Below are 24,867 nucleotides of genomic sequence, written 5' to 3'. Positions count from 1 at the left end.
AGGCGCGCTTACGCCGGCCCCATTTACGCTACGCCGCCGTAAGTTAGGAGGCAAGTACTTTGTGAATACAGTACTTGCCTCTCTGACTTAAGGCGGCGTAGCATAAATACGATACGCTACGCCGCCTTAAAGATGCGGCGACCTACTTGAATCCAGCTAATGGTTTTCCTTGCAGTTTCACAAAATGTAATCTCTAATTATCAATTATCAATAATATACTCAGTTTGGAGTTGTGACAGTATTACATTAGGCTTTGAAAACCAATTATCAGTATTAAAATTCACCATCGACATACACCAGAATAGCTGTCTGTTGTGACTGTAAAAAATTGGATCTTGTCACCAAAACATTATTTAATTTAAGTACTATAAGCTAGTATAAGTATGTGTAAATCCGCCTTTATATCAGCTTCCTGTATCAACTGTTCTGTATGATTCAGACTTGGAGAGATAGGGCAGCATTTTGAAACACTAAGGTCCTACTTCATTGCATAGCACTGCCACTCTAACATCAGGGGCTTGCTGACAGAAGGATAGAATAGAGAAATTACCTCATAATTGTATAAACACATTTTAATGAGCAAGTAGTGACTTAACTACTAAGTTTAACTGCAGTGGAAAAAAGAAGAGGATACAAATCCATAACACTTTTTTTAATTGTACACGACACAGGATATTTAATCTTAACCATGTGTAGCTACCTTCAGGTGGATGGCCACTGGCAAAAAGAACTGCAGGGACTTTCCCGATATAACTCCTCACACTCCCAGAAAGCCTCAATTTTTGTTAGTGTCTTTAGGTGCTGGATGTTTTCTTTTTACTGGGAAAAACTTTTAAAAATGTATTTTTTCTTTCGGGTTCTCCTATTAAGTACACAAGGAAAATGCGCATAAACCAAATTACAAAAATAAATTCTCGGTAGTATATAAAATAGGAGTAATAATGTACAGGGAAGTGTACAATAAATAACAAATAACATAAAAGAGTCCAGGCTCAAAGGAGAGAGTACAGGGACAAGTGGAGGAGAGTTGTTTCAGGGGTCACATATACAGTCTCAGGGCTGCCATCAAGGGGGAAACAGAAACTGTGTTCCAATACTTTGAACAAAAAAGCAAGGGAAGAGGCGCCTCTAAGAGTAGATGTTTTCTTAAAAACAATTTAATAGAAAGATAAGTACAGGCAACTCACATTTTGTGATGTAAAAATAGGCATTGTACATAATCCAAATGGATTATGTACAATGCCTATTTTACATCACAAAATGTGAGTTTCTTGTACTTATCTTTCTATTAAATTACTTTTAAGAAAACATCTACTCTTAGAGGTGCCTCTTCCCTTGCTTTTTTCTTCTATCAAGCCCTAGTTTGTTCATAGCCAATGCATTTTTCTCCTTCATCTCTCTGGGTCAGTTGACTCCTTTACTGAGCCATGGGGGACTGAACCTCAAACCTGACTGCAAGAGGGGGTAACTTAAAAATTAACATAAGTACTTACATTGGCACATGTTGCTTCACATTGATTTAGCCACAGTGTGCTAAACAGGTCCCGGGCTTGAAACCCTTGTGCCTAATTATGTCAGGGGTATGTCCAATTGTCTGTCCCTAATATCCTGCTCCTTGAAGAAGACAATCTACTGTGGTGAGTCTGGGTCAAGTGTGCTGTACTCCAATCCTATGGGGTCTAGTGGAGTACCTGCTGTAGCACTTTAAATGACATTGTAGCCTTAAGTAGGAGAGCCAATTGCACTTCTTTTTTTAAAATGTGACACTGTTTTTGGTATTTAGAAACTTCTCTGCATTTCCCCTGGGCTACTTGGTTTCATCAAGTTTTTTGCAATGTCATGTACTGTACAGTTACGAAAATATAATTTTTGTCTCACTTGTAATCTTCTTTTTTATGGGGAATATCCCTACAGCTTTTTCTTTGGAAGCCCCCAGTTACCAGAAGGTAAGACTAAAGGGCCAGATTCACAAAAGAGATACGACGGCGTATCTCCTGATACGCCATTGTATCTCTGAGATACGATTGTCGTATCTATGCGGCTGATTCATAGAATCAGTTACGCATAGATATCCCTAAGATCCGACAGGTGTAACTGTGTTACACCGTCGGATCTTAGGCTGCAATTCTAGGCCGGGCGCTAGGTGGCGATTCCATTGTGGTCGACGTAGAATATGCAAATGACTAGTTACGCCGATCCACGAACGTCCGCTTTGCCCGTTGATCTAAATTTACGTTGTTTCCGTAGAGATGTGTCGTGAAAAACTAAGGGTGCCCTCTAGGTGGTGTAACCCATGTTAAGTATGGCCGTCATTCCCGCGTTGAAATTTTAAATCTCACGTCGTTTGCGTAAGTCGTCCATGAATGGTGCTGGACGCCATTTACGTTAACGTCGAAACCAATGACGTCCTTGCGACGTCATTTAGCGCAATGCACGTCGGGTAATTTTACGGACGGAGCATGCGCAGTACGTTCGGCGTGGGAATGCGCCTAATTTAAATGGTGCCCGCCCCATTTGAATTAGGCGGGCTTGCGCCGAGTGGATTTACGCTACGCCGCCGCAAGTTTACAGGTAAGTGCTTTGTGAATCAGGCACTTACGCTGTAAACTTGCGGCGGTGTAACGTAAATGGGATACGTTACGCCGCCGCAGCGTAACATAGTTCTATGTGAATCTGGCCCAAAGATCCTGTGTCCTGTACTCCATGGAATTTGCAGATGAATTATATATATATAGTGTTTAATAAAAATAATGTAGGTATTTACAAATGTCAATGTCCTTCTTATCTAGTCCTTAGAGTTAATTTGTCTATTTGTGAACAGGACATAATCCACATTTCCTTTGTACAATTGTGTAGATAGACTAGGTATTTGTGCTGGTGAATATATTTTATTGCCGTTAGCTTTCAGTTGTTACATGTTTGAACAGGGATGTCTGCCCATGAACACATTTAAAAAATTATTTAAAAAATTGGATTATTAAAAAATGCAACTGTTATCCAATGATTATATATATATATATATATATATATATATATATATATATATATATATATATATATATATATATATATAATATATATATATATATATAAAAACTCCAAATGTATAAAGAAAGATGTGGCCCCTAACATCTATTCACAAAAGTAAACTACAGTACAGCTCCTGACTGATCCTCCTGTTGTGTAGCTCAAATACTTAGGGGAAGATGCTTTCAAATGCCTTGATCCAGGATACCTTATACACAGAATTTATGTGTTGGGTCATCTTCTTTTCCTGTTAGTGGATGCTTCTGGATGATAGAGAGAATACTACACTGAAATCAGCACTGCTCTCTGAATCATAACACTGTTAGTACAGGGTGGGTGCTATTTTCAGGGGGGAAGGCATCACAATCTTACCTCAATGTTTTGGTTTGGGTAACTGGGTATCATTCATTCCAAATAACTGGGAATATGAGGTGCTGTGTCATGGACAGTTCCAGATGGAAGAGTAGTATAGCAGCCTAAACAGTGTTTTTTCTTTTTCTCTGGAGGGTCATTAAGAAAAAAATAGACTGTAGCTCAGTGGTTCTCAACTCCTGTCCTCAGGACCCACTAACAGGCCAGATTTTAAGTATTAACTTGGGGGATGCAGACTAGAATACTGCAATCAATGAGTGGCAAATTATATCACCTGTAATGTATTTAAATTATCTTGCAAACCTGGCCTGTTAGTGGGTCCTGAGGACGGGCGTTGAGAACCACTGCTGTAGCTGGTCTTTAAGATGACATCTTTGCTGGATTTAAGATACCATCTTTGCTGGAGTTTGGCTTTAAGCTTAGCATAGCAGGCACTTTTTGATGATTTCACTTCTAGTTAAATGTAATTTTTCCTCTAAAGAAAAAGAAAAGAAAAGAAAAAAACACAATTAGTTGTAACTAAATCCATCCTAATGGTGCTAATTGAGCAACTGAGATGCTTTTTTGCAGTCTAATTAATTAAAAATACTCAGCTACTTTATTTATTTGCAGTCAACACCTTTCATGGCCACTTCAGGATAAGATGCCATACCCTTACATATTCAGCACTTTTTTGGTAACAGTAAAATGGAATTTTTAAATCAATGCACTAAAAGATTGAACCTTGGCCTTTAATAAATAGGCTCTTATGTGCTTAAAAGTTCGAAAAGCCTATTGTGTTCCCATAGAAAGACATGAATGCTTCTTTTGTGCCACATCTACAGTACATGCAGATGCTTTATCTGTTCTGCTGGGTTATATGCTGCATCAGAGTTCAGGATCATTTATCTTTTGTAGCAATATTTCTTTAACACACTCATTTATTTTCCTAACAATGCACTCATGTACAGTATCCCCAGCCTAAATAGAAGTATTCCAGAAGAGAGTTAACTCTAAAATGAATGTAAAGATTCACAAAGAAGTTCTCCCTATAAGGAAATTAATATATTCAGTTGTTCAACACAATGTACCATACTGAGAAGTAATGCGTTTATTAATAGATACCACTGTCAAAAAGTTTTATGAGCCCAAGTTCACAAAATAAAGAAATCTGAAAGTGGCTTTGTTAAGTGGAAGAAATGCTTAAGAAAATTACCTTTTGGATTTTCAGCTCAGAATGTGGGTGACATTGTCTTATTTGAAAACAAAACAAAAGAGAAACCTTGGCTTTCGCTTATTTTGCTTAGGGGCAGCAGGAGTATTTAGGTGACAGATGAAGAATACGCATTTTGGCTAGACCTCAGCTTCCCTAAGGCGACACTGAGAAGATAAATCTAAACCCTTGTTTGTACTTCAAGATTTCTTTTTATTTCAGTATAAAATATGCTGTTGCTAGAGGTAGAAGTGCATGCAGAAAAGAATCAGATTCATGAAAGGTACACTATGTCTTCTTGGTAGGACTGTGGCTTGACCTAACTGAGTAGAGTTCTTGAAGCCAAGATTCCACTAAGTTGGCTCCACTGTGGCTACTAATGAACAGTTTATTACTATATCCATCTGGCACAAAAACAAAACTCTTTGAAAATGTTATACTGATCTATTCTATCGTATCTTTGAGCCAGAACTTTCGGTAGTTCATGCATGCATTTTAACCACTTAGTATTGTGCAGTGTTTTGCAGCAATGACAATCAGATTTAGTATCACAATATTACATTCCAGTTTGTTTTAATCAAGGGTGTTTTAAGATGCATGAGGGATATTAGGGATGCGAGTGGCTTTATTCTGATATCATGAAGTGATCATGTCTAGCAAAGCAGTTATTTTGTATATGGAAAAAATACATTCTATGTACTAGAAGCTAATTGCTGCAAAGTGTATGCTTCATCATCGTTCAACCCACAGTTCTGATTTTCAGATGTTCACTGATATTCACTGAACTGAAACCAGCACGTTGACAGTCCACACTTTCCCTAGTTGCATGTTTGTTTGTTTTTTAAGTTTAGGGACTCACATGTTAGTGAAGCCAGGATCTGTTTGACAGCCCCAGAGTCTGAAATGTCAAAATCATGGCAACAGTTGCAGCTATTTTGTATTTCTGTTTTCAGTAATAACAATAAAGCTTAAGCTTGTTGTATTTCAAATTCCTAAATGATTATCTTACTTTTTTTTATTCTTGGTGTTCATATTTACCTTAAAACCAGAATTATTTATCACCAATACCTAACATGTTCTCCACACTCTCCCCTTCATATCAGACCCTAGATTAGCATTGAGACATGTTGTCCTATGGTTTCAATTTAGAGCCTATTCCATTGCAGTGGAAAGCACTGTGGATCTGCAGACCTATGGGGATCTCATAATCAGTGATGGCAATGGGAGCATATGCAATCCACCAGCTCCTTTGTGGTGAAATACACTGCCCTGCTCTTACCAGCTGGGGTAAGATGCTGATATAACTGTTTTGCACACAAAAGGCAAGATATGGGCAATAGTAAAAACAGTGCTGCACTAAAACACAAAGTAAATAAAAATATTAACATATACAATGAATGTAGCCAGTGAAAATCCAAAGTGAATAAATATTTACTATCCCTTTAAATGACAAGAAATAACGAGTGAATGATATATAGGTAAATTCAACACTAAAATTAATATATAGTTACTGTCCCTTTGGGTGACATAAGAAAAAAAATGTATGAATGATATATGTACATTTCAGTTCAACCATATGTCCTGTAACTAGTCCTTAAAAGAAAGTTAAAGCGATATTAAAGCCTTGTTTTTTTTTTTTTTTTATAACAAACATATTATACTTACCTGAAGAGGATCCTACTTCGGTCCTCCAAAGATCTCCTGTTCTCTAGCTACCTTGTCGCCTCCTTCCATGCTCACCTCCAGGACTTCTGTGTATGTTTTCTTTGCTGTGTGAGCTCGTGGGAACGGGGGAGCTTTAAAAAAAATCTTAATTTTTTTTTTTTTTACATTGTTTTTTTTTTTTTTTATATATTTTGATCACTTTTATTGCTGTCGCAAGGAATGTAAACATCCCTTGTGACAGTAATAGGTGGTGACAGCTCTTAAAGACCTCCAATCCCTCCTTTGCACTTCAAAGTATTCAGATTGCTGAAAACGACGATTCTGAATACTGTATTTTTTTTAAATCCGGCGCTATTGGCAGCTGAGTAAATCCGAAGTGATGTTGTGACGTCGCTTCTGTGTTTACAGAGAGAAGACTGGAACAAAGCTGTTTCTGGCTTCATTCTGGTCTTTCTCTAGGCACCGGAAGTGGCGCATCGGAGATCGGGAGGCCTGGTAAGAGCGACAGAAGGCGGCGGGAGGGGGTGATACCCCCTCCTGCTCCGGGATAACAACAGAGTGGCTTTTGATATACTTATTAGTATATCAAAGCTAATTTTCCTAGAAGAAATAATGGAAACTTAAATGATTCATTTCAAAACCATTTATTCAGAAGTCCTTCAGTCTATAGTCCATATAAAAAGATTATAGCAATGTGATAGGTTGTGTAACCATAAAATGTCCATCCACAAATGGAAGCCTCCCCAAGGGGATTAGAAGAAAAATCCAGCAGGAGCTACAGAGAATAAAAGAGAAGAGAAGCGCCTCTAAGTGTAGCAATATGTTTACATTTAATGAAGGTACAACATTTAGCAAGTCACTTCATGGTTGATGATTAAAAGAGGCGCATCTAAGTATGCAGGCATCCAGGGTAAAGCGATCCACATAGACCCTCCTCCTCACCGCCGGTTCTCACCTCTGTCAGTCTGCAATCATGACCGGGAAGACTACCCTGCAGTAGAGCAATCTGAAAGCGAGGCTTGAACCGCTCGTGGAAGGGATGACATCAGTGGTGGTGCAGAGGATGGTCTATGTGGACAACTTTACCTTGGATGCCTGTATACTTAGATGTGCATGTTATAATTAACCATGTGAGTTTCTAAATGTTGTACCTTCATTAAATGTAACCATATTGCTACATTTAGAGGCGCCTCTCTTCTACATGTATATCAAGACATCGCTTGTGTATCAAGTCAAATCTTATTATAAAACTTTGCTTGTCTTGCAAAACGCTCTCAAACCAAGTTACTCTCAAACCAAGGTTTTACTGTACATCACTTACTATCAATATCTTGTTAGTTGGCTTACATTTTAGCTTTAGTGCACAATGAAACCTAACCTGTTTTATAATCCATATGTTTATTTTCTGTACAGTGCTCAGTTGAATGTGGTTCTGGAACCCAACAAAGAGATGTCATTTGTATTACAAAGAGTGCAGAGGGGTTCACTGTGGTGAAGCCGCATGAATGTTCCTTTTTGGAGAAACCACCAAATCAGCAGTCTTGCCATCTCAGATCCTGTGGCGCAAAATGGTTTTACACAGAATGGAGTACGGTAGGTTTCTAAAAAAATATTTGTACACCAGATGTAAAAATAAATACGTGTGGCAGATTCTGTCATCTGTCACAAATTTCTCATGTATTACATGTCTCAGACTATATAACTGATTAATCAGCAAACTAGGAAAAAGGGTATTAATACCACAGCGCTGACAGGCATAAATTAATATAATAAAGTGCAAATGCTGTGCATAAAAAATTAAGTGCTACATAGAAAGGTGGGCTACATACTCAATACCTAATTTTCAATTTGCTCAGTACTGACCTTGGTGGACACTTTTTGCCACTCTGTCATTTTGTAATTTCAGCCTGTGACTTCCACTACAGCTGACCCCTTTTCTTTATCGTACATCACGGGACACAGAGCGGCATTCATTACTATATGGGTTATATGGAGTACCTTCAGGTGTAGACACTGGCAATCTCAAACAGGAAATGCCCCTCCCTATATAACCCCCTCCCATAGGAGGAGTACCTCAGTTTTTACGCCAGTGTCTTAGGTGTTAGTCATGGTTTAGCTTGCCTCCGCATCCTTGGGATTAGGTGAGCTAACCGGTTCTGTCCAAAAAAGCCTCAGCGCTAAAGTGGTCAGTAACCGGACCCCAAACCCTTGGGGTATAGCCCATAATGCTTTTCTTTTTAGAGAGCTGGACCCTGGGCCCAGAACTTAGAAACCTTTGGGTACCTAAAGTTTTCTGTTGCCAGGGTGCTATATGGGCCCAGGACAGTGGATCCTTCATAGGAACCCAGGGCCTGAAGGTCTAGACATCCCCACGGAGATGGGGGAAGATTGGGCCTCTTGCTTGGCAAAGTCCTGCGGCATGGAGCAGGTAAGTGAGGGGAAAACTTGCGGAACTTGGTTCTTAGCAGGTTTTTTCTGGGGGGTCACAGGGGACATGCCTAAAGTTATGCACTGCATCTGGCAAACTAGTCACATATCATAAAGATAGGATGGCTCTCTATGTATTATTCCCCATAAGATGTGACCTCCCTTGTAGTGTTGGAAAAGCATTGAGTGGGGCCTGTGTTATATAAAAATATATGTGTGTGTCAGAGAGCTATGCTTACCTGCAGGCCTCCAGGCGATGCTCCATTCAGTCTTCCTCCTCAGAGCCTGCAAGCAGGCAAAACGCTGACCTCCTCATGGTTCCAGGCTGCAGGCTGCAGTTTGCTGGAACAGAGAGGTCCCTTCCTCCCAAAATCCCCCCCCCCTCCCCCTGTCGGGAGGGGCATTTCCTGTTTGAGGTTGCTGGGGGGGAAGGGCGGGTCAGTGGCTTAAAGGAAGGGGCGGCCCTTCCTTGTTTGTTCCATCAATACTTTGGAACTGAGGAGAAAGACCAGAGCGGCAGCACGGGGCGCCGAGGACACACAGTGGCCAGAAAGGATATTGCAGTCTTCAGAGGACTGTTTTGTCAAGCCTAGAAATAGGCTGTTTCTTTTCCATCTCATAGTTTTTCTTTGCAATACTACTCAGGGGGACAGAATGTTTTTTCTTTCCTGGATTTGAAACAAAAACGAAAAAAAAAAAAAAAAAAAGTCATCTAGGGGAGAGGAAGCATTTTTTTTTTTATCCCCCAAACAGGTGTTTGGACAATTAACTTTTATAGTTCCAAATACCAATAGGTAGCAGGTGTACCTCGGTATTGTACCATGGTATGCCGCTGTTTTCCCTACAGGGAGCCTTGGGGCCATCGGGATCTGGGGCTGGAGCTGACGCGGGTCAGTCCAACCCTAAGATGGTCACGGAGGAGGTATTACTCACCTCTTTAAAAGAGATGCAGAAAAGCATGGGAAAAATGATATCCGCAGCTATGCGGGGCAGTAAGCGGAATAGATCTCCGTCGCCCGAGCGCGGACCCTCAGAAGAGGAGGTCCTTTCCTCAGGGGAATTGGACGACCTCTTGGACACGGACCAAGTAGGTTCAGGGATCGAAGACCCGGATACAGAGGAGTCTGGGGCAGTCTCCCTGAGGGAGAGCTGGTGGATTCAAGGATTGTCGGACTTGGTCCATAGGACATTCAACTTGCCAGTACCAGATCTCCAGGTATCGACGGTTTCAGCTTTGGGCTCACTGAGGGCGCCTCAAAGCAATGCTGTGTTTCCGATCCATCCTCTATTAGAGGGAATTTTGTTCCAAGATTGGAACAAGCCAGATAAGATCTTCTTACCACCTAAAAGGTTCTCTGTCCTATATCCTATGGAAAAAAAAAAAAAAAAATTTTTTCCAAAAGATGGGCTACTCCTGCAGTGGACGCAGCCATCTCATGTGTTAACAGATCGTTAACATGCCCTGTAGAAAACATACAGGTGTTCAAGGATCCAGTTGATAAGCGCTTGGAAGCACTACTTAAGAACTCCTTCACTACTGCAGGGGCAGTAGTACAGCCAGCTGTGGCTGCGATTGGGGTCGCTCAAGCATTATCGGATCAATTTAAGCAGATGCTTAAACTTATTCCGGCCCAGCAGGCAGAAAAATTTTCGGATGTCCCTAAGGCCATATGTTTTACGGTAGACGCAATCAAGGATTCTATCCAGCAAGCGTCACGTTTATCGTTATCCCTTATCCATATGAGAAGACTCTTATGGTTAAAAAGCTGGGAGGCTGAGCCCCCATGCAAGAAGCTCCTGGTAGGGTTCCCCTTCCACGGAGGACGACTCTTCGGAGAAGACCTAGATAAATACATTCAGACCATTTCAAACGGCAAGAGTACTCTCTTGCCAACTAAGAAGAAGGTTCAGGGACCTGCGTTTAAACGACAGTATTCCCCTGGGCAGGGGCCCTCTAATGCCAAGCAGTATCGACGGCCTCCTGCAAAAGCAAACTTCGGCTTCAACAGCAGATCACAAGGACAGGCTGTTAGAGGCAAAAGGCAGTGGTTTCGCAAACCAGCAAAACCAGCCCCCAAGCCAACCTTATGAAGGGGCGCCCCCACCCACGAAGGTGGGGGGAAGGCTGCGACTCTTTTCAGAGATTTGGGAAGCCAGCATTCCCGACGAGTGGGTACGGTCTTCCGTGGCCACAGGCTACAAATTAGATTTCCTAAGGTTTCCTCCTCCTCATTTCCAGAAGTCGAGGATTCCAAACGATCCGGAAAAGGGAGCCGCATTAAGATCGGCATTAGATCATCTACTTTCCCAGGAAGTAATAGTAGAGGTACCAGTCCTGGAACAGGGGCTGGGTTTCTACTCCAACCTATTCATCATCCCAAAATCCAATGGAGATGTCAGGCCAATTTTGGACCTAAAGATGGTAAATGCATATCTAAAGATCCGCTCATTTCGGATGGAATCCGTGCGGTCAGCAGCTGCCACACTCCAGAAGGACGACTTCATGGCGTCCATAGACATAAAGGATGCCTACCTTCATGTTCCAATTTATCAGCCACATCAAAGATATCTACGCTTCATGGTGGCTTCGCGTCACTTCCAATTCGTGGCGCTTCCCTTCGGGTTGGCTACGGCCCCCCGGGTGTTCACGAAGGTCCTAGCTCCAATCCTAGCCAAACTAAGGATCCAAGGGGTCACGATCCTAGCATACCTGGACGACCTCCTAGTCATAGATCACTCGTCTCCCGGCTTGGAGCGAGCAGTGGCCCTCACGGTCCAATACCTCGAGAGGTTCGGCTGGGTCCTAAATCGAGAAAAGTCAGCTTTCCAGCCCACAAAGCAGTTGGAATATCTCGGCATGAGATTAGACACAGAACAACAAGGAGTGTTCCTACCTCTGAGGAAGGTAAAAGCCATCAAGGAATTAATCCTACTGGTTCTAAGCAAGAAAGAACCGACTATTCGCCTATGTATGAGGTTACTAGGCAAGATGGTGGCCACATTCGAGGCGGTACCATACGCCCAGAGCCACACTCGCATCCTACAGGCAGCCATCCTGTCAGCATGGAGCAGAAGGCCACAGGCCTTGGATATCCCGTTGCCGCTCTCATCAAGAGTCCGACAAAGTCTGTGTTGGTGGTTAGACCCTCAGAATCTACTGAAGGGGAGGTCTTTCAGCCCAGTGGCTTGGAAGATAGTGACCACAGACGCCAGCCTGACGGGCTGGGGAGCAATTTTGGATGGTTGCACTCGCCAAGGTACTTGGGCAAAGCCAGAGAAGCAGTTGCCCATCAACATCTTGGAGCTCAGAGCTGCTCGACTAGCCCTCAGGGCTTGGACGTCAAAATTGCAGGGGTTCCCGGTGAGAATTCAATCAGACAATGCCACGGCCGTGGCACACATAAATCACCAAGGGGGAACCAGGAGTCAAGCCGCTCAGAGAGAGGTGAGCTTGATTCTTCTATGGGCAGAGGCTCATGTGCCCTGCATATCGGCAATATTCATTCCAGGAGTGGACAACTTTCAGGCGGACTTCTTAAGCCGCCAGACTCTATGGCCGGGGGAATGGTCTCTGCATCCACTAGTCTTTCAAGCACTCTGCCAAAGATGGGGAGTGCCGGACGTGGATATCATGGCATCGAGACTCAACAAGAAACTAGACAGGTTCATGTCCCGCTCAAGGGATCCGATGGCCTGCGGAACCGATGCGTTGGTTTGCCCTTGGCATCAGTTCAAACTTCTTTATGCGTTTCCCCCGCTCCAGTTACTACCCCGCCTGCTGCGCAGGATCCGGGTGGAGCACATACCAGTCATCCTGGTAGCTCCAGCATGGCCCAGAAGGGCATGGTACTCACTAATCTTAAGGATGGTAGTGGGAGACCCTTGGACTCTTCCTCTACGGCCAGACCTGCTATCGCAAGGTCCGATCCTCCACCCTGCCTTACGGCATCTAAATTTGACGGCCTGGAAGCTGAATCCCTGATTCTCAGGGGTAGAGGTCTGTCTCAGAAAGTAATCTCTACCCTAATCAGAGCCAGGAAACCGGTCTCTAGGGTGATTTATTACAGGGTCTGGAAGGCCTATGTAGGCTGGTGTGAGTCCAAGCGATGGCTTTCTCGCAAATTTACCATCGATAGAGTATTAAGTTTTCTCCAGCTAGGAGTGGATAAAGGATTGGCATTAAGCACAATCAAAGGACAGATTTCTGCTCTGTCAGTGTGGTTTCAGCGGCCGCTGGCCACCCACTCGCTGGTTAAGACCTTCCTTCAAGGGGTCTTACGTATTAGACCTCCAGTTAAATCCCCGCTTTGTCCGTGGGATTTAAATCTTGTTCTGTCAAGTTTACAGAAACAACCGTTTGAGCCGTTGGCTGATATTCCTTTGGTTCTACTGACAAGGAAGTTAGTATTTTTGGTTGCCATAGTTTCCGCAAGAAGAGTTTCGGAGCTGGCAGCCTTATCCTGTAAGGAACCATATCTTGTTTTTCATAAGGACAGGGTCGTTCTCCGCCCTCATCCTTCCTTCCTTCCGAAGGTCATATCCAGTTTTCATTTGAACCAGGATTTGGTATTACCATCCTTCTTCCCTAAACCTACTTCCAGAAAGGAAGGGTTGCTGCATACCTTGGATATTGTCAGGGCCATGAAGGCCTATCTTAAAGCTACAAAGAAGATCCGGAAGACAGATGTGCTGTTCATTCTACCGGATGGGCCCAAGAAGGGGCAGGCAGCTGCAAAGTCCACCATTTCTAGGTGGATTAAGCAATTAATCACTCAGGCCTACGGCTTGAAAGGGTTGCCTCCTCCAGTATCATTAAAGGCTCATTCTACTAGAGCCATGGGCGCCTCCTGGGCAGCACACCACCAGATCTCTATGGCTCAAGTTTGCAAGGCGGCAACCTGGTCTTCTGTCCACACGTTTACAAAATTCTACAAGTTGGACGTAAGAAGGAATACTGATACTGCCTTCGGGCAGGCAGTGCTGCAGGCTGCAGTTTGAGACCCTCGGATTCCGGGGGCTCCTCTTGTTCGAGTTAAATTTAAAAATTTTATTTTTCTCAACTAAGTTGGATTTATTATGATTTGAGTATATCTCTAAATTAAATCCTTTTGTCTTGGAGATGTTCTCCCTCCCCTCATTGTAAGCATTGCTTTGGGACATCCCATATAGTAATGAATGCCGCTCTGTGTCCCGTGATGTACGATAAAGAAAAAGAGATTTTTAATACAGCTTACCTGTAAAATCTTTTTCTTGGAGTACATCACGGGACACAGAGCTCCCACCCCTCTTTTTTGAGGACCATTTTGGGAGGCATACTGCTTGCTACAAAACTGAGGTACTCCTCCTATGGGAGGGGGTTATATAGGGAGGGGCATTTCCTGTTTGAGATTGCCAGTGTCTACACCTGAAGGTACTCCATATAACCCATATAGTAATGAATGCCGCTCTGTGTCCCGTGATGTACTCCAAGAAAAAGATTTTACAGGTAAGCTGTATTAAAAATCTCTTTTTTTCATCTTGGGGTGTTTATTTTTATTCCTGGTTAGCAGTGGAGATGTTTTTTTCTGTTATTCAGGGATTTATGAGTTGGTTAATGCAACTTGTTGCTCCACCTAATTGAAAGAGTTTAAAGTTCCCCAGTCAGCTGTTGTTTCACCTGTAGCGCTCACTTCTGGAGGGACCAATGGATAGTACCGTGGTCCTGCTTATGTGTTCAGAGGCTGCCAAGCCCATACAACAGTGGTGCTCACACTGACAACGCAGGCTTAATCCTGGTACACACTGTCAGTTTTTTTTTTCATTCAACCTAGCGGGTTGAACTAAAAAAAATACTGGCTGCTCAGGTCGGACCTGCTGTACTAAAGATTCAAAGTCAGTACAGCGATCTCCCCTTCTGAGCTGTTTTGTCCCCCCCCCCCCCGCGCCAGAACACATTTTGGTCAGCACTCAGATATTGTCCGAGAGTGCGGATTTGGAGCTGGTCAGCTGCTGGTTTTTCAGCATGCTCAGAAGCCGTTCGAACGATTGGCTTTGGTCGGACCGGCTGCCATACACTCGAGCCGGATGTTGGATGGTTTTTATTGAACCGGCCAATGTTGCCCAACATTCGGACCGTGTGTACTAGACTTTAGTCTAGGGGATGTCTTTTCACAGATTGATTGCATGAATAAATAGGAGTGAGGGGCGAGGTGCAGGATACTCCAAAATGCAAAACAGATTGAGGACAGTTTCTTAATCACAAATACTTTTTAACATTTGTCTACCTTAATGCATGCCCTAGCTCTAAACACTTACCTGGCTCCTCTTACCACTCCAGCACTGTTCCATCTGCAGCATCACTCTCCCCTCTTTCTGGTCTCACAGGAGACCAAGGCAGCAGAAGGAGGCATAAGCTCCTGCTGCTGTCAGTCAAACTTCTGTGAGGAGGGAGCAGAGGCCTGGCTTACTAACTCTGTGTATGTTTATGGATGCACACAGTCTGGGTCAAGAGTGTGTCCACAAAGTTCCCCCCAGCACACAGCTTGCTATGGTGCTTGCAGAAAAAGAAGGAATGGAGAGCGCTGGTGGGGGGCTCAAGAAGAGAAGGTAAGGGACCTTTCTGTGCAATTTTTTATTGCACAGAACAGGTAGGTATAAGGGGCCAGATTCTGGTAGATCGCCGCATTTTTGCGGCGGCGTAACGTATCTCATTTACGTTACGCCGCCTCAAGTTTTACGGGCAAGTGCTTGATTCACAAAGCACTTGCCTGTAAAGTTGCAGCGGCGTAACATAAATCCTCCGGCGCAAGCCCGCCTAATTCAAATGATCCGGGTAGGGGGCGTGGATCATTTAAATTAGGCGCGTTCCCGCGCCGAACATACTGCGCATGCGCCATCCCTAAAATTTCCCGACATGCATTGCGCTAAATGACGTCGCAATGACGTCATTGGTTTTGGCGTTAACGTAAATGCCGTCCAGCGCCATTCACGGACGACTTACGCAAACGATGTCAATTTTCAAATTTTGACGCGGGAACGACGGCCATACTTAACATTGACTGCGCCTCATTACCCAGGGGCAACTTTACGCATTGCAAATCTTACGTAAATGTCGTAACTTTACTGCGTCGGTCGGGCGTACATTCGGGAATTTGCGTATTTTGCTAATTTGCATACTCGATCGGGAAAACGACGTCGGCGACACCTAGCGGCGAAAAAAAATGCATTTAAGATCCAACAGCGTAAGAGCCTTACGCCTGTCGGATCTAATGGTTATCTATGCATAACTGATTCTATTAATCAGGCGCATAGATACGACGGGCGGACTCAGAGATACGACGGCGTATCAGCCGATACGCCGGCATATCTCTTTTGAGAATCTGGCCCAAAATCTTTTTTTATTTTAAAGAAAAAAAATAGCATTTAGTATCATTTTAAGTTACACATAGTTACAGATTGTTGGGTAAAGTCTGAAAGGTTGATGAAACTTGTATTTACAAAACTATCTTCCATTGAAGAACATTTGGCTTTTTAGTTGGTTCGTACTTTGACAAACTTAAGAACATGCACCCAATCAGGTTCACTTATATTTAGATGATTTCCAATGAATGCGTGTTGGTATATTATGTTATGGCTACATCCATTCACAAAGCCATATGAGTTACCTTAAAGTGGATGTAAACCCAAATTTTTTTTATTTTATTTTTTTATGTCACAATGTAGAGTATAAGATTTCCTATCATCTGTGCCCAGTCTTGCCACACAGAGTTAATCCAGGTCTGAGCAATCCTCTTTTATTGTTCAGTGAAATAAAATGGACTTGCAGAGAAAAACCTTAGTCCGTTCCATCCCCTTGCCATGAGTGACAGGTTATTTACACTCATTCAGTAGCCTAGGGACAGGCATTATTTTTATATTTTCCCACCCCCACTCCTTTTCTGAAATCATGTGGTTACTTTTCTGGATTTTGACTGGATGTTAGTGATCATAGCAGAAGTCAGTTAGTGACATCACAACTCCACCCACAGAGCTTCAGACAACAGATTCACCCACAGAATCTGCAATTTTTCAGTTCTTATAACAGACAGAGTGAAGATATTTGACAGGTAAGGATACATGCAGGAGGCATGTATATCCTTATAGATCAGCACCATGGCAGTAGTTTAGAAAAGATGATAGTGAGTTTACATCCACTTTAAGTTAGCTTGGAGAGAGTGGACAGGATTAGCTTAAATTAGGTTACATATAGCGCGCACCTCATCCCGTATAGTTATATAGTATAGTTAAGTTAGCTTGTTATAGTATCTCATGATAATATTTTCATTAGAGTGTTCCAGTCACAAAAATAGCTATTGCATTGGTATTGAATTTATTTTTTATTCCTTAACTTAATGGTTAACAAAAACAAAATCAACATTTAAAGATGGCTGTGTAGAATCTAAAGAGTTTAGCAAACAGGTATTTACTTGTATAAAATGAATTTCCATTCAAGGACAATAATCTTAGCTACACCACAAAAATACCATGCCGTTTATCTCAATGTCTACAAAAGAATGGGATTTCTGTGAATGCTTATTCATACTTTCTTTATTCATGGCAACATGTTTATGCTTTTAGAAAGCCTTTAAAGTTTATTTTTTCACAGACCGCTACTAAAAAACAAGTAAACAGCTAAGTGTTTGATAAACTGTGCTGATGCTCTTATGTTTATTGTCGAGTGTCCATCAAACTGGGTTTGTGTAATTTTGTATATTTAAGTAATAGATCAGAACGTGATCAAGATGATTTTTTTCCCCTTCAAACCTCTGAGTGAGTGAAGGAAGTACTTTTTCACATATGCACAGCTGTAGTGTGTTGGCTCAATCTTTATTGTCCCCATGCAACCCAGAAGTTCAGCTCAGGCATTAAATTCCATATGTGTGTATAGCCAAGGCTATTTAAGAGTGCAGTCTTGTTGATTAAAATACAATTCCTTTCAAGTAACCTGTATACAACGCAAGAATTTTAGCAGACTTTATTACATTATCTTTCCTTTCTTTGCTTTGGTGAAATTATAATGTATTTTCCAATGTTCTTTCTCAAAGTAGTTGCTTATTGGGAGGGTTGGGCTTCATAATAAAACACCTGAGCAATTGCAGTGTTGAATAATAAAAGGTGCATCACTTACACCCCTTCAGCTATAAAAAAAAGTTTTAGAACATAACTCCTAATGCAGTGGATGGCAGAATTTTTGTCAAAAGCCAACCACAGAAGCAGAAAATTTGATTTCTAATGCTTTTCCTTAAGCCTCGTACACACAATCTGACTTTCTGACGAGAATTGTGTGATGGCAGGATGTTGTCAAATAATCTGACCGTTTGTATGCTCCATCAGACATTTGTTGTTGGAATTTCCAACAACATATGTGGATAGCATGCTTTAAATTGTTTTTGACAACAAATGCGTGATGTCGGGTTATGCGATTGTGTGTACATAAAAATCCAAAGTACAAACACGCATGCTCCGAACCAATGCTAACCATAAGACAACATTCACAGAAGTTGCCAAAGGGTGGCACTAAAGAGCTGAAAAAACATGTAGTTTAGTGTTTGTTGGCCAACAATTCTTTGCCATCGTGTGTAATATAAGTTCACAGCCAACGCCCTTCGGAAAAAAGTCCTACGCTTTGTCTGCTTTGTCCACGGAAAATCCGATCGTGTGTACGAGGCTTAACACTCTCAGAAAACAAAACACCCAGACCACACACCACTGTGTTTTTTGCTTACCAGAATCAATAAGCTTTATGGAAAGCAAAACATGGCTCCTCTTGCATTATCACACTCACTGGGCATGACTCCTTTGCTGACACCTTTCACCAGCAGTATTAAGCCTCATACATACGATCGGACTTCCAACTGACTTTTTTGTGGATTTTGCTCTGAAGGGCATTGTCTGTGAACTTGGTATTTGGTATACATACACACGGCAGCCAACAAACACGAACGTAGTGACACAATAGATGTACTACGTGTTTTTTCTGCTCTTTTCCGCCACCCTTTGGGCAACTTGTGCTATTGTTGTTTGATCTTTAGCATTGGTTTCTAGCATGTGTGTTTGTACTTTAGTCCGATTGACTTGTGTACACACGATCGGATTATGCAGTGTTGTCGGAAAGTTTGTCTGTTCACACAGCGAACATTTGTCCGATGAAAAAGCGAAAATGTTTGTCCGATGGAGCGTGCACACGGTCGGCTTGTCTGCAAAAACAGGTCTGTTTGTTGTCAAAAAGTCAGATCGTGTGTACGGGCCTTAAAAATGATAGCCCTGGAGCTTGCACCTTTAAGACCACAACAGCTGTTGTATCCCATATTGATTGACATTAAGCACAACACTTTCACTCTATCTTTGTTTATGTATTTTGCACAACATTTGGTAGGTTATTACATTCTGTTGAAATGATCAGCATTTTCTAACAGTAGTGAACACTCCAACATTTACTGATGGGATTTGTTTTAACGCCAGCTTGATTTGCTCGGTGAAAATTTGACGTAATTTCTTATTTTGATTGTTCTAGTGCTCTAAATCATGTGAAGCTGGTTTCCGCATTCGTGAGGTCCGATGCCTGGCAGATGACATATCACACAGTGACAAATGTGAAGCAGAACTTAGACCGGAAGACAAAGAAACATGCAATACTCAGGACTGCATCCCAGAAATAGGTAACAGATACTAGTGCTGCTTGGAAACAAAAATGACAATACACTTTTATTAGTTGCCTTACTGTTATTCTAACCCATGGGCTTCAATAATTTGTGAGCCACTGACCTGGAAAATATATACAGATTGCTAAAGGTATTGAAGCTTGATGATCAGCAGCATGGTGGTTAGACAGCTATTATTTTCTGAGTGAGAGTTATTAAAGGCTAGTCTCCATATTTCTCCCTGTTCTTTGACCCTAATAGTATGCACCTAGATGTGCCTGCATGTCCCAGTATTTAAAGTGAACCTGTGAGGACTGGTGGGAAACTGCCATTGGTGACTTGAGGAATAGCACTTGTGGTGTCACAATGATCTTGGTTTCACTACCTACTAAGTCATTGGCCTGGATGGCATGCATTTTCATTTGAAAATTGAAGCACCACACCCAAAAGTTTGAGTCTGAAATGAAATGTTGTCGAAATGTTAACTGGGTATCCAATAGATATATCCAATGTGCATTAGTTTTCGTCCGAATGCATTTTCGTCAGATTTTCGCATTTGTTTTAACAAACGATAATGAACGTGCAGAATCCGAAAGATCAGACATAAAAAATGCTTTATTTTCATTTCGTTGCGACAACAGTTCGATATAGATAGAAGATTCGACATGACGGTGACAATAGCCATCTGTGTCTATCGAACTTGCGGTTTAATGTGCCTAACCTAACTCTATTAATCCAAGATTATTGAACATAGTGAGAAAAGATTCAACATTATAGAGACATGAAGATTCGACGAAGCAGCTAAAAACATACGATCACCGCCAGTGGACATTTATGTCCATAGGCTATATAAGAATTCTAATGTTGGTTGACTAGTAATAATAATTAATAAACAGAATTATTACTAGTCAACCAACATTAGAAGTCTACTATAGCTTGTGGGTGGAGCATTCGACCGGAAATGTACGATTGCGGCGTCGTACAGTTTAGCTGCTTCATCAAATCTTCTTAGAACATTCGACTCACCATAGGCCTTCAATGACAGATTCAAACCTAATTCGAATTTTCAGAAAAATGCATTTTTTTAACGAAACAAAATAAATAAAAACGAATTTCGGAAGTAACTAAATAATTGTATTTTTTGGACGAAACCGAAATTCCGAAACAAAATATTTTTAGTGTGCACATGTCTAGCATCCAATGTATTTCAGGGCCTGACATCACATCTTTCATTGAGGCTTATACTGTATTAGACACATTTTGGGGTCTTTGTGCTTCTCTAAACCAGTGTTTCTCGACTCCAGTCCTCAAGGCGCCCTAAAAGGTCATGTTTTCAGGATTTCCCTCAGATGAAACGGCTGTGGTAATTACTAAAGCCCCGTACACAGGATCAGATTATCGGACAAATTTTCGTCAGCTTTTTGTTGCATGTTAGTCTCGAAAGTGAAGAAATTATTCAACATATGAAAATTCTCATACAACAGAATTTAACTTCAGAAGAGATATAATGTTTAACACATTACATCTCTTTTGAAGTTGAATTCTGTTGTACGAGAATTTTCTCGTATGTGTTCTTTTGTTTCTGAGCATGCATAGTCTTGCTCTTATGATTTTTTTCAGATGAAAACTGTTCTAATTAAACTAAAATCGGCTGTTGTGTTCACATACGACAAAAATGTTATAGCCTACACATCCAGTTTTTGTCATCCGAAAATTCTGAATCAAAAGCACTGTACTAACGATCAGAAAATCAGCAGATCATTCGGACAAAATTTTACTTTCGATTCTCTGATCATGTGTACGGGCCCTTTTCTGTGCAAAATATTGGAAAGCTTGAAATTATGACCTGTTGGGGTACCATGAGGACTGGAGTTGAGAAACACTGCTCTAAACTATGCAGGCAAATTGTGGCTATGATAAACTTAATTTCGGACATCTTTGGGTGTGGTGATTCAATTTAAAGTTCAGACTTTTGCCTACATAACACAGAGTGGCTGTAGTGACCCTGTGGTGTGTGGAAGCTGCCTATCCACCAATTAGTTTTCCTACAGACATTACACCAACACAACAGTGTCATCTATTGGATCATAAAATGTTCATCTATCTTCTGCTGCAGGTTCCAATGCCATTGATCTATTTCCTGGAGCGAGCATGCAAGCAGCAAAGTCAGAAATCATATCTTGCATCCTAGTTTCAAGTCAATGACTCTCCATGTATTGATAACAACCTCAGAGCATGCACATTAAAAAAATAAAACATTTTGTATTTACAGGTCACTTTGTAAGCTGCAGGGCATACTTGTATATTTCGGAAAGCACTCTGGGGGAAGCAATCCACATTATATTATATTTAACTAAAATACCTTGGTAACTACAAAGGGTTGGATATATCTCAGAAACAAAACATGTTGGTGGGAGGGAGAAGAAAACGATTGGGAAATGGAAAGAACAAAAGATATCCAATATGATGCATTAGTGGCAGAGCTTAGTGAATGAAGTGAAGCTCTGCTGACTGCCATCATCCAATCATGTGTAAGCAAAAATGATTTTGTTTTTGTTTCGTTGCACATGATTGAATATTCGCTGCATAATAAAATTTCACCACATTCACTAAGTTTTGGGAAAAATCCCCTTGCAAAGTGCAACTTCCCTTACAAAGTGATTTGTCTATTTTCTTTTAGTAAATCAACCCATGTGTGTCTGAACAACTGCAGGCAGATTTGAATCCTGTATAAATTAATGGGTGGCGATGCTGCCCACATGTAAGCACCTTTCCAAGTGTTTACATAAGATTAGGGACTCTGACCAGCCATGAACACAGTTTGACCTCTGAATGCCACAGCCTATTTGCCCTTGTTCACCCATCTGAATGAGGCCTTAAGGAGATCAAATGTATAGCAACCTTATTTGCATCCCGTTGTGTAGTGCCCTAATCTAATAAATATGACTTGTTTATTCCTCTGTAACAGATGAAACCTGCAAAGACAAATACTACAACTGCAACGTGGTAGTACAAGCTCGGCTTTGTGTATATGCCTACTACAAGACAGCTTGTTGTGCTTCCTGTGTGAGAGCAGCAAGCAGACAATCGGGATACCTTGGACGAAGATAACAGCTACTGATAATTTTACACAAGAGGCAGCAGATAAGTGGTGTGACAATGACTGATCTGACTCCCTGCCTCTGGCATGTATAGTTTGAACTCCATATTTTTATGACATGGAACTTCATCATTACCTTCCGGTTTTATCTGCAACTTTAATAGGAAAATTATGACTTTTTGTAATATGAGCAGAACATTTTTGCTTTACTATTTTAAACGTGACTTTGTGCACACTGCTGGAGAAGTACAATACACAACCTGCACCAATCTAGAGGAGTCAAATAGAGGCACATGGCTGGTATATATATTTTTCTTCTGGGATTAATGTGGTATTTTATGTACTGTATATAATCGAGGAGTGTTTTTTTTTAGCTCAAACAATTGTCTGGGATGTTGGATTAACTGCCTTGTAAATAATGATTTTATATATAAATTGGAAATGATGCAGTCTTACGGTTCATTTTAGTTTCATGGTACATGTTCAGCAAAAAGTGAGTGATTTCCAAATAATTTGTTGATCAAGAAAAAAAAGGAGCACTCTTTTTTGACAAGTACTGCAAATATGCTACATTTTCTTTACCAGATTCTCTGTATATGTAACATTTGCAAATGTATTTCTGTAGTAAAAATGTGTACTTTTTGAACTTGTGAGAGTCTCTAAAGCCATTATGATTGTACACGTTTGTAACTCCAAGCTTCTGGCCCTAAAATTCTGAAGGTTGTCAACATGGTTGACGAGTCTACAGCATAAGCCTAGTGGTACTATCTGTGGAAGAACTTGGACACAGAGACTCATGGGCTCAATTATTTTTATGCTGATAAAGTCTGAACATCTCTAAATCTAGCAAGCTGTTTATTGACAAGTCTATGTAAGAAGAAATTGACAGTTCTATGTGGTTGTCATGGACAAGTCTGCCCACTAGATGGCGGTAGCGGCACATCGGCGCGCACGGGCAAGCGCAATCGCAATCGCGTCACTTTGACGCCCGTGCACGAGCTGTAACGGCGCGCAGGCACGTGCGACCCCATCTTGGCACCAAATATGACTATTTAAGGGAACTGACCCTGGGGCCTCTTGCTGTTCGGTCTACAGCGTGTCCTGAGCCAAACCTGATACCCGTTATCCGTCACCTGCCTGTTCCTGAGACCCGGCTTGCCCCTGACAGCCTGGGTTAGATTGTCCAGATGTCGGCAGAGTTCCGCCATAGGATCCGCTCCCTGCGCAGGCTCAGACATGGCTGTTCGGTACGGTCACATACCTAGTGGTGGAGCCTAATGTGCAGGGAATGGATACTCTTGCTCCTCTCACACCAGAGGCCCTGATAGGAAGAACAGGGAACCCGAGAGTGCAGAGTTGCACAAGAGCCTGGCGGGAACGCTGGTGCTGGGCTGAGCTGGAATCCTGTGCACTCCGGAGTGGTGTCAGCAGTGCTGAGGAAGACTGGACAGCAGGTGACTGGAGCTAGATGCAGGAAGCCGGGATCAGCACTGAGGGAGGTGTATCGTAGTACAGACAGACAGTATCAGGTTCAGACAGGCTGGGTCATACACAGGTGGGCGGATCAGGTGCATGGTCAGAGCAGGTCAGAGCAGGAGCGGAGTCGTGGTCCAAGCCAGGTTGGCAACTGGCGGGGAGCAGACAGATCAGTGGAACAGGCAGTAATGTGGTCAGACAAGCCAAGGTCAGGGCAGGCAGAGATCAAGGGTAGTCAGGGGCAAGCCGGGTCTCAGGAACAGGCAGGTAACGGATAACGGGTATCAGGTTTGGCTCAGGACACACTGTAGACCGAACAGCAAGAGGCCCCAGGGTCAGCTTCCTTAAATAGTCATAGTTACCGCAATTCCGCGCACCAATGTGCCGCTACCGCCATCTAGTGGGCAGACTTGTCCATGACAGTGGTCTTCTGTGATTTGTTTGGGAAGTGCACAATATTGATTATTTTTTTTTTTTGCCTAAAAATATTGACCCTTAATCTGCTATCCTAAATATCTCCCAAGCCAATGCCCCCCTCATTCTTTTTGTACTTGTCGCCCCCCTAAAGTGAAACTTTAATTTTGTGTAGAGATTAAAATGTATGTATAGGCAAACTTTTTATTTAATTTGCTTTTCATATCGTAAAGAAGCATCACAGCCCCTAACAAATTGTTATGGTTGTCTGTGTCCCTACTTGGTAGAATCACACTCTCTATTTGCTCTGGTGACCATTGTCACTGAGACAGAAAGTAATACGAAATACAAAAGTTTATAGTTCTCTATAGAATAAAGGAAAGGTGTAAATCTTCAAATGAGGACCCATGTTCTTGTAAAACAGAGATATCCTCCCACTTCATTGTGTGTCTCCTGAAAGTAAATCTCTGCTCAGTAGAAAAAGCCAGCACAAAATAAACTGGTATGGTTTAGCAATGCCCTACTCTAAAAAGAAA

At 42.0% G+C, this 24,867-nt stretch overlaps 1 protein-coding gene across 2 annotated transcripts in view; it reads left to right on the top strand.

The window, feature by feature from the left end:
* The window catches only part of THSD4 (thrombospondin type 1 domain containing 4), an 894,854-nt gene extending 871,762 nt beyond the window's left edge, over positions 1–23,092 (top strand). For both annotated transcript variants that reach the window (XM_040342787.1, XM_040342788.1), the window contains 3 exons: positions 7,670–7,849; positions 19,215–19,359; positions 22,310–23,092. In XM_040342787.1, the coding sequence (XP_040198721.1) occupies positions 7,670–7,849; positions 19,215–19,359; positions 22,310–22,452 (468 nt within the window). In that variant the 3' untranslated portion in view covers positions 22,453–23,092. The remainder of the gene's footprint in view (positions 1–7,669; positions 7,850–19,214; positions 19,360–22,309) is intronic.
* Positions 23,093–24,867: the final 1,775 nt, after the last annotated feature.

Source organism: Rana temporaria, chromosome 3 (genome assembly GCF_905171775.1).
Source record: "Rana temporaria chromosome 3, aRanTem1.1, whole genome shotgun sequence".
Classification (NCBI taxonomy): Eukaryota; Metazoa; Chordata; class Amphibia; order Anura; family Ranidae; genus Rana; species Rana temporaria.
This window is presented reverse-complemented; position numbering and strand designations above follow the sequence as displayed.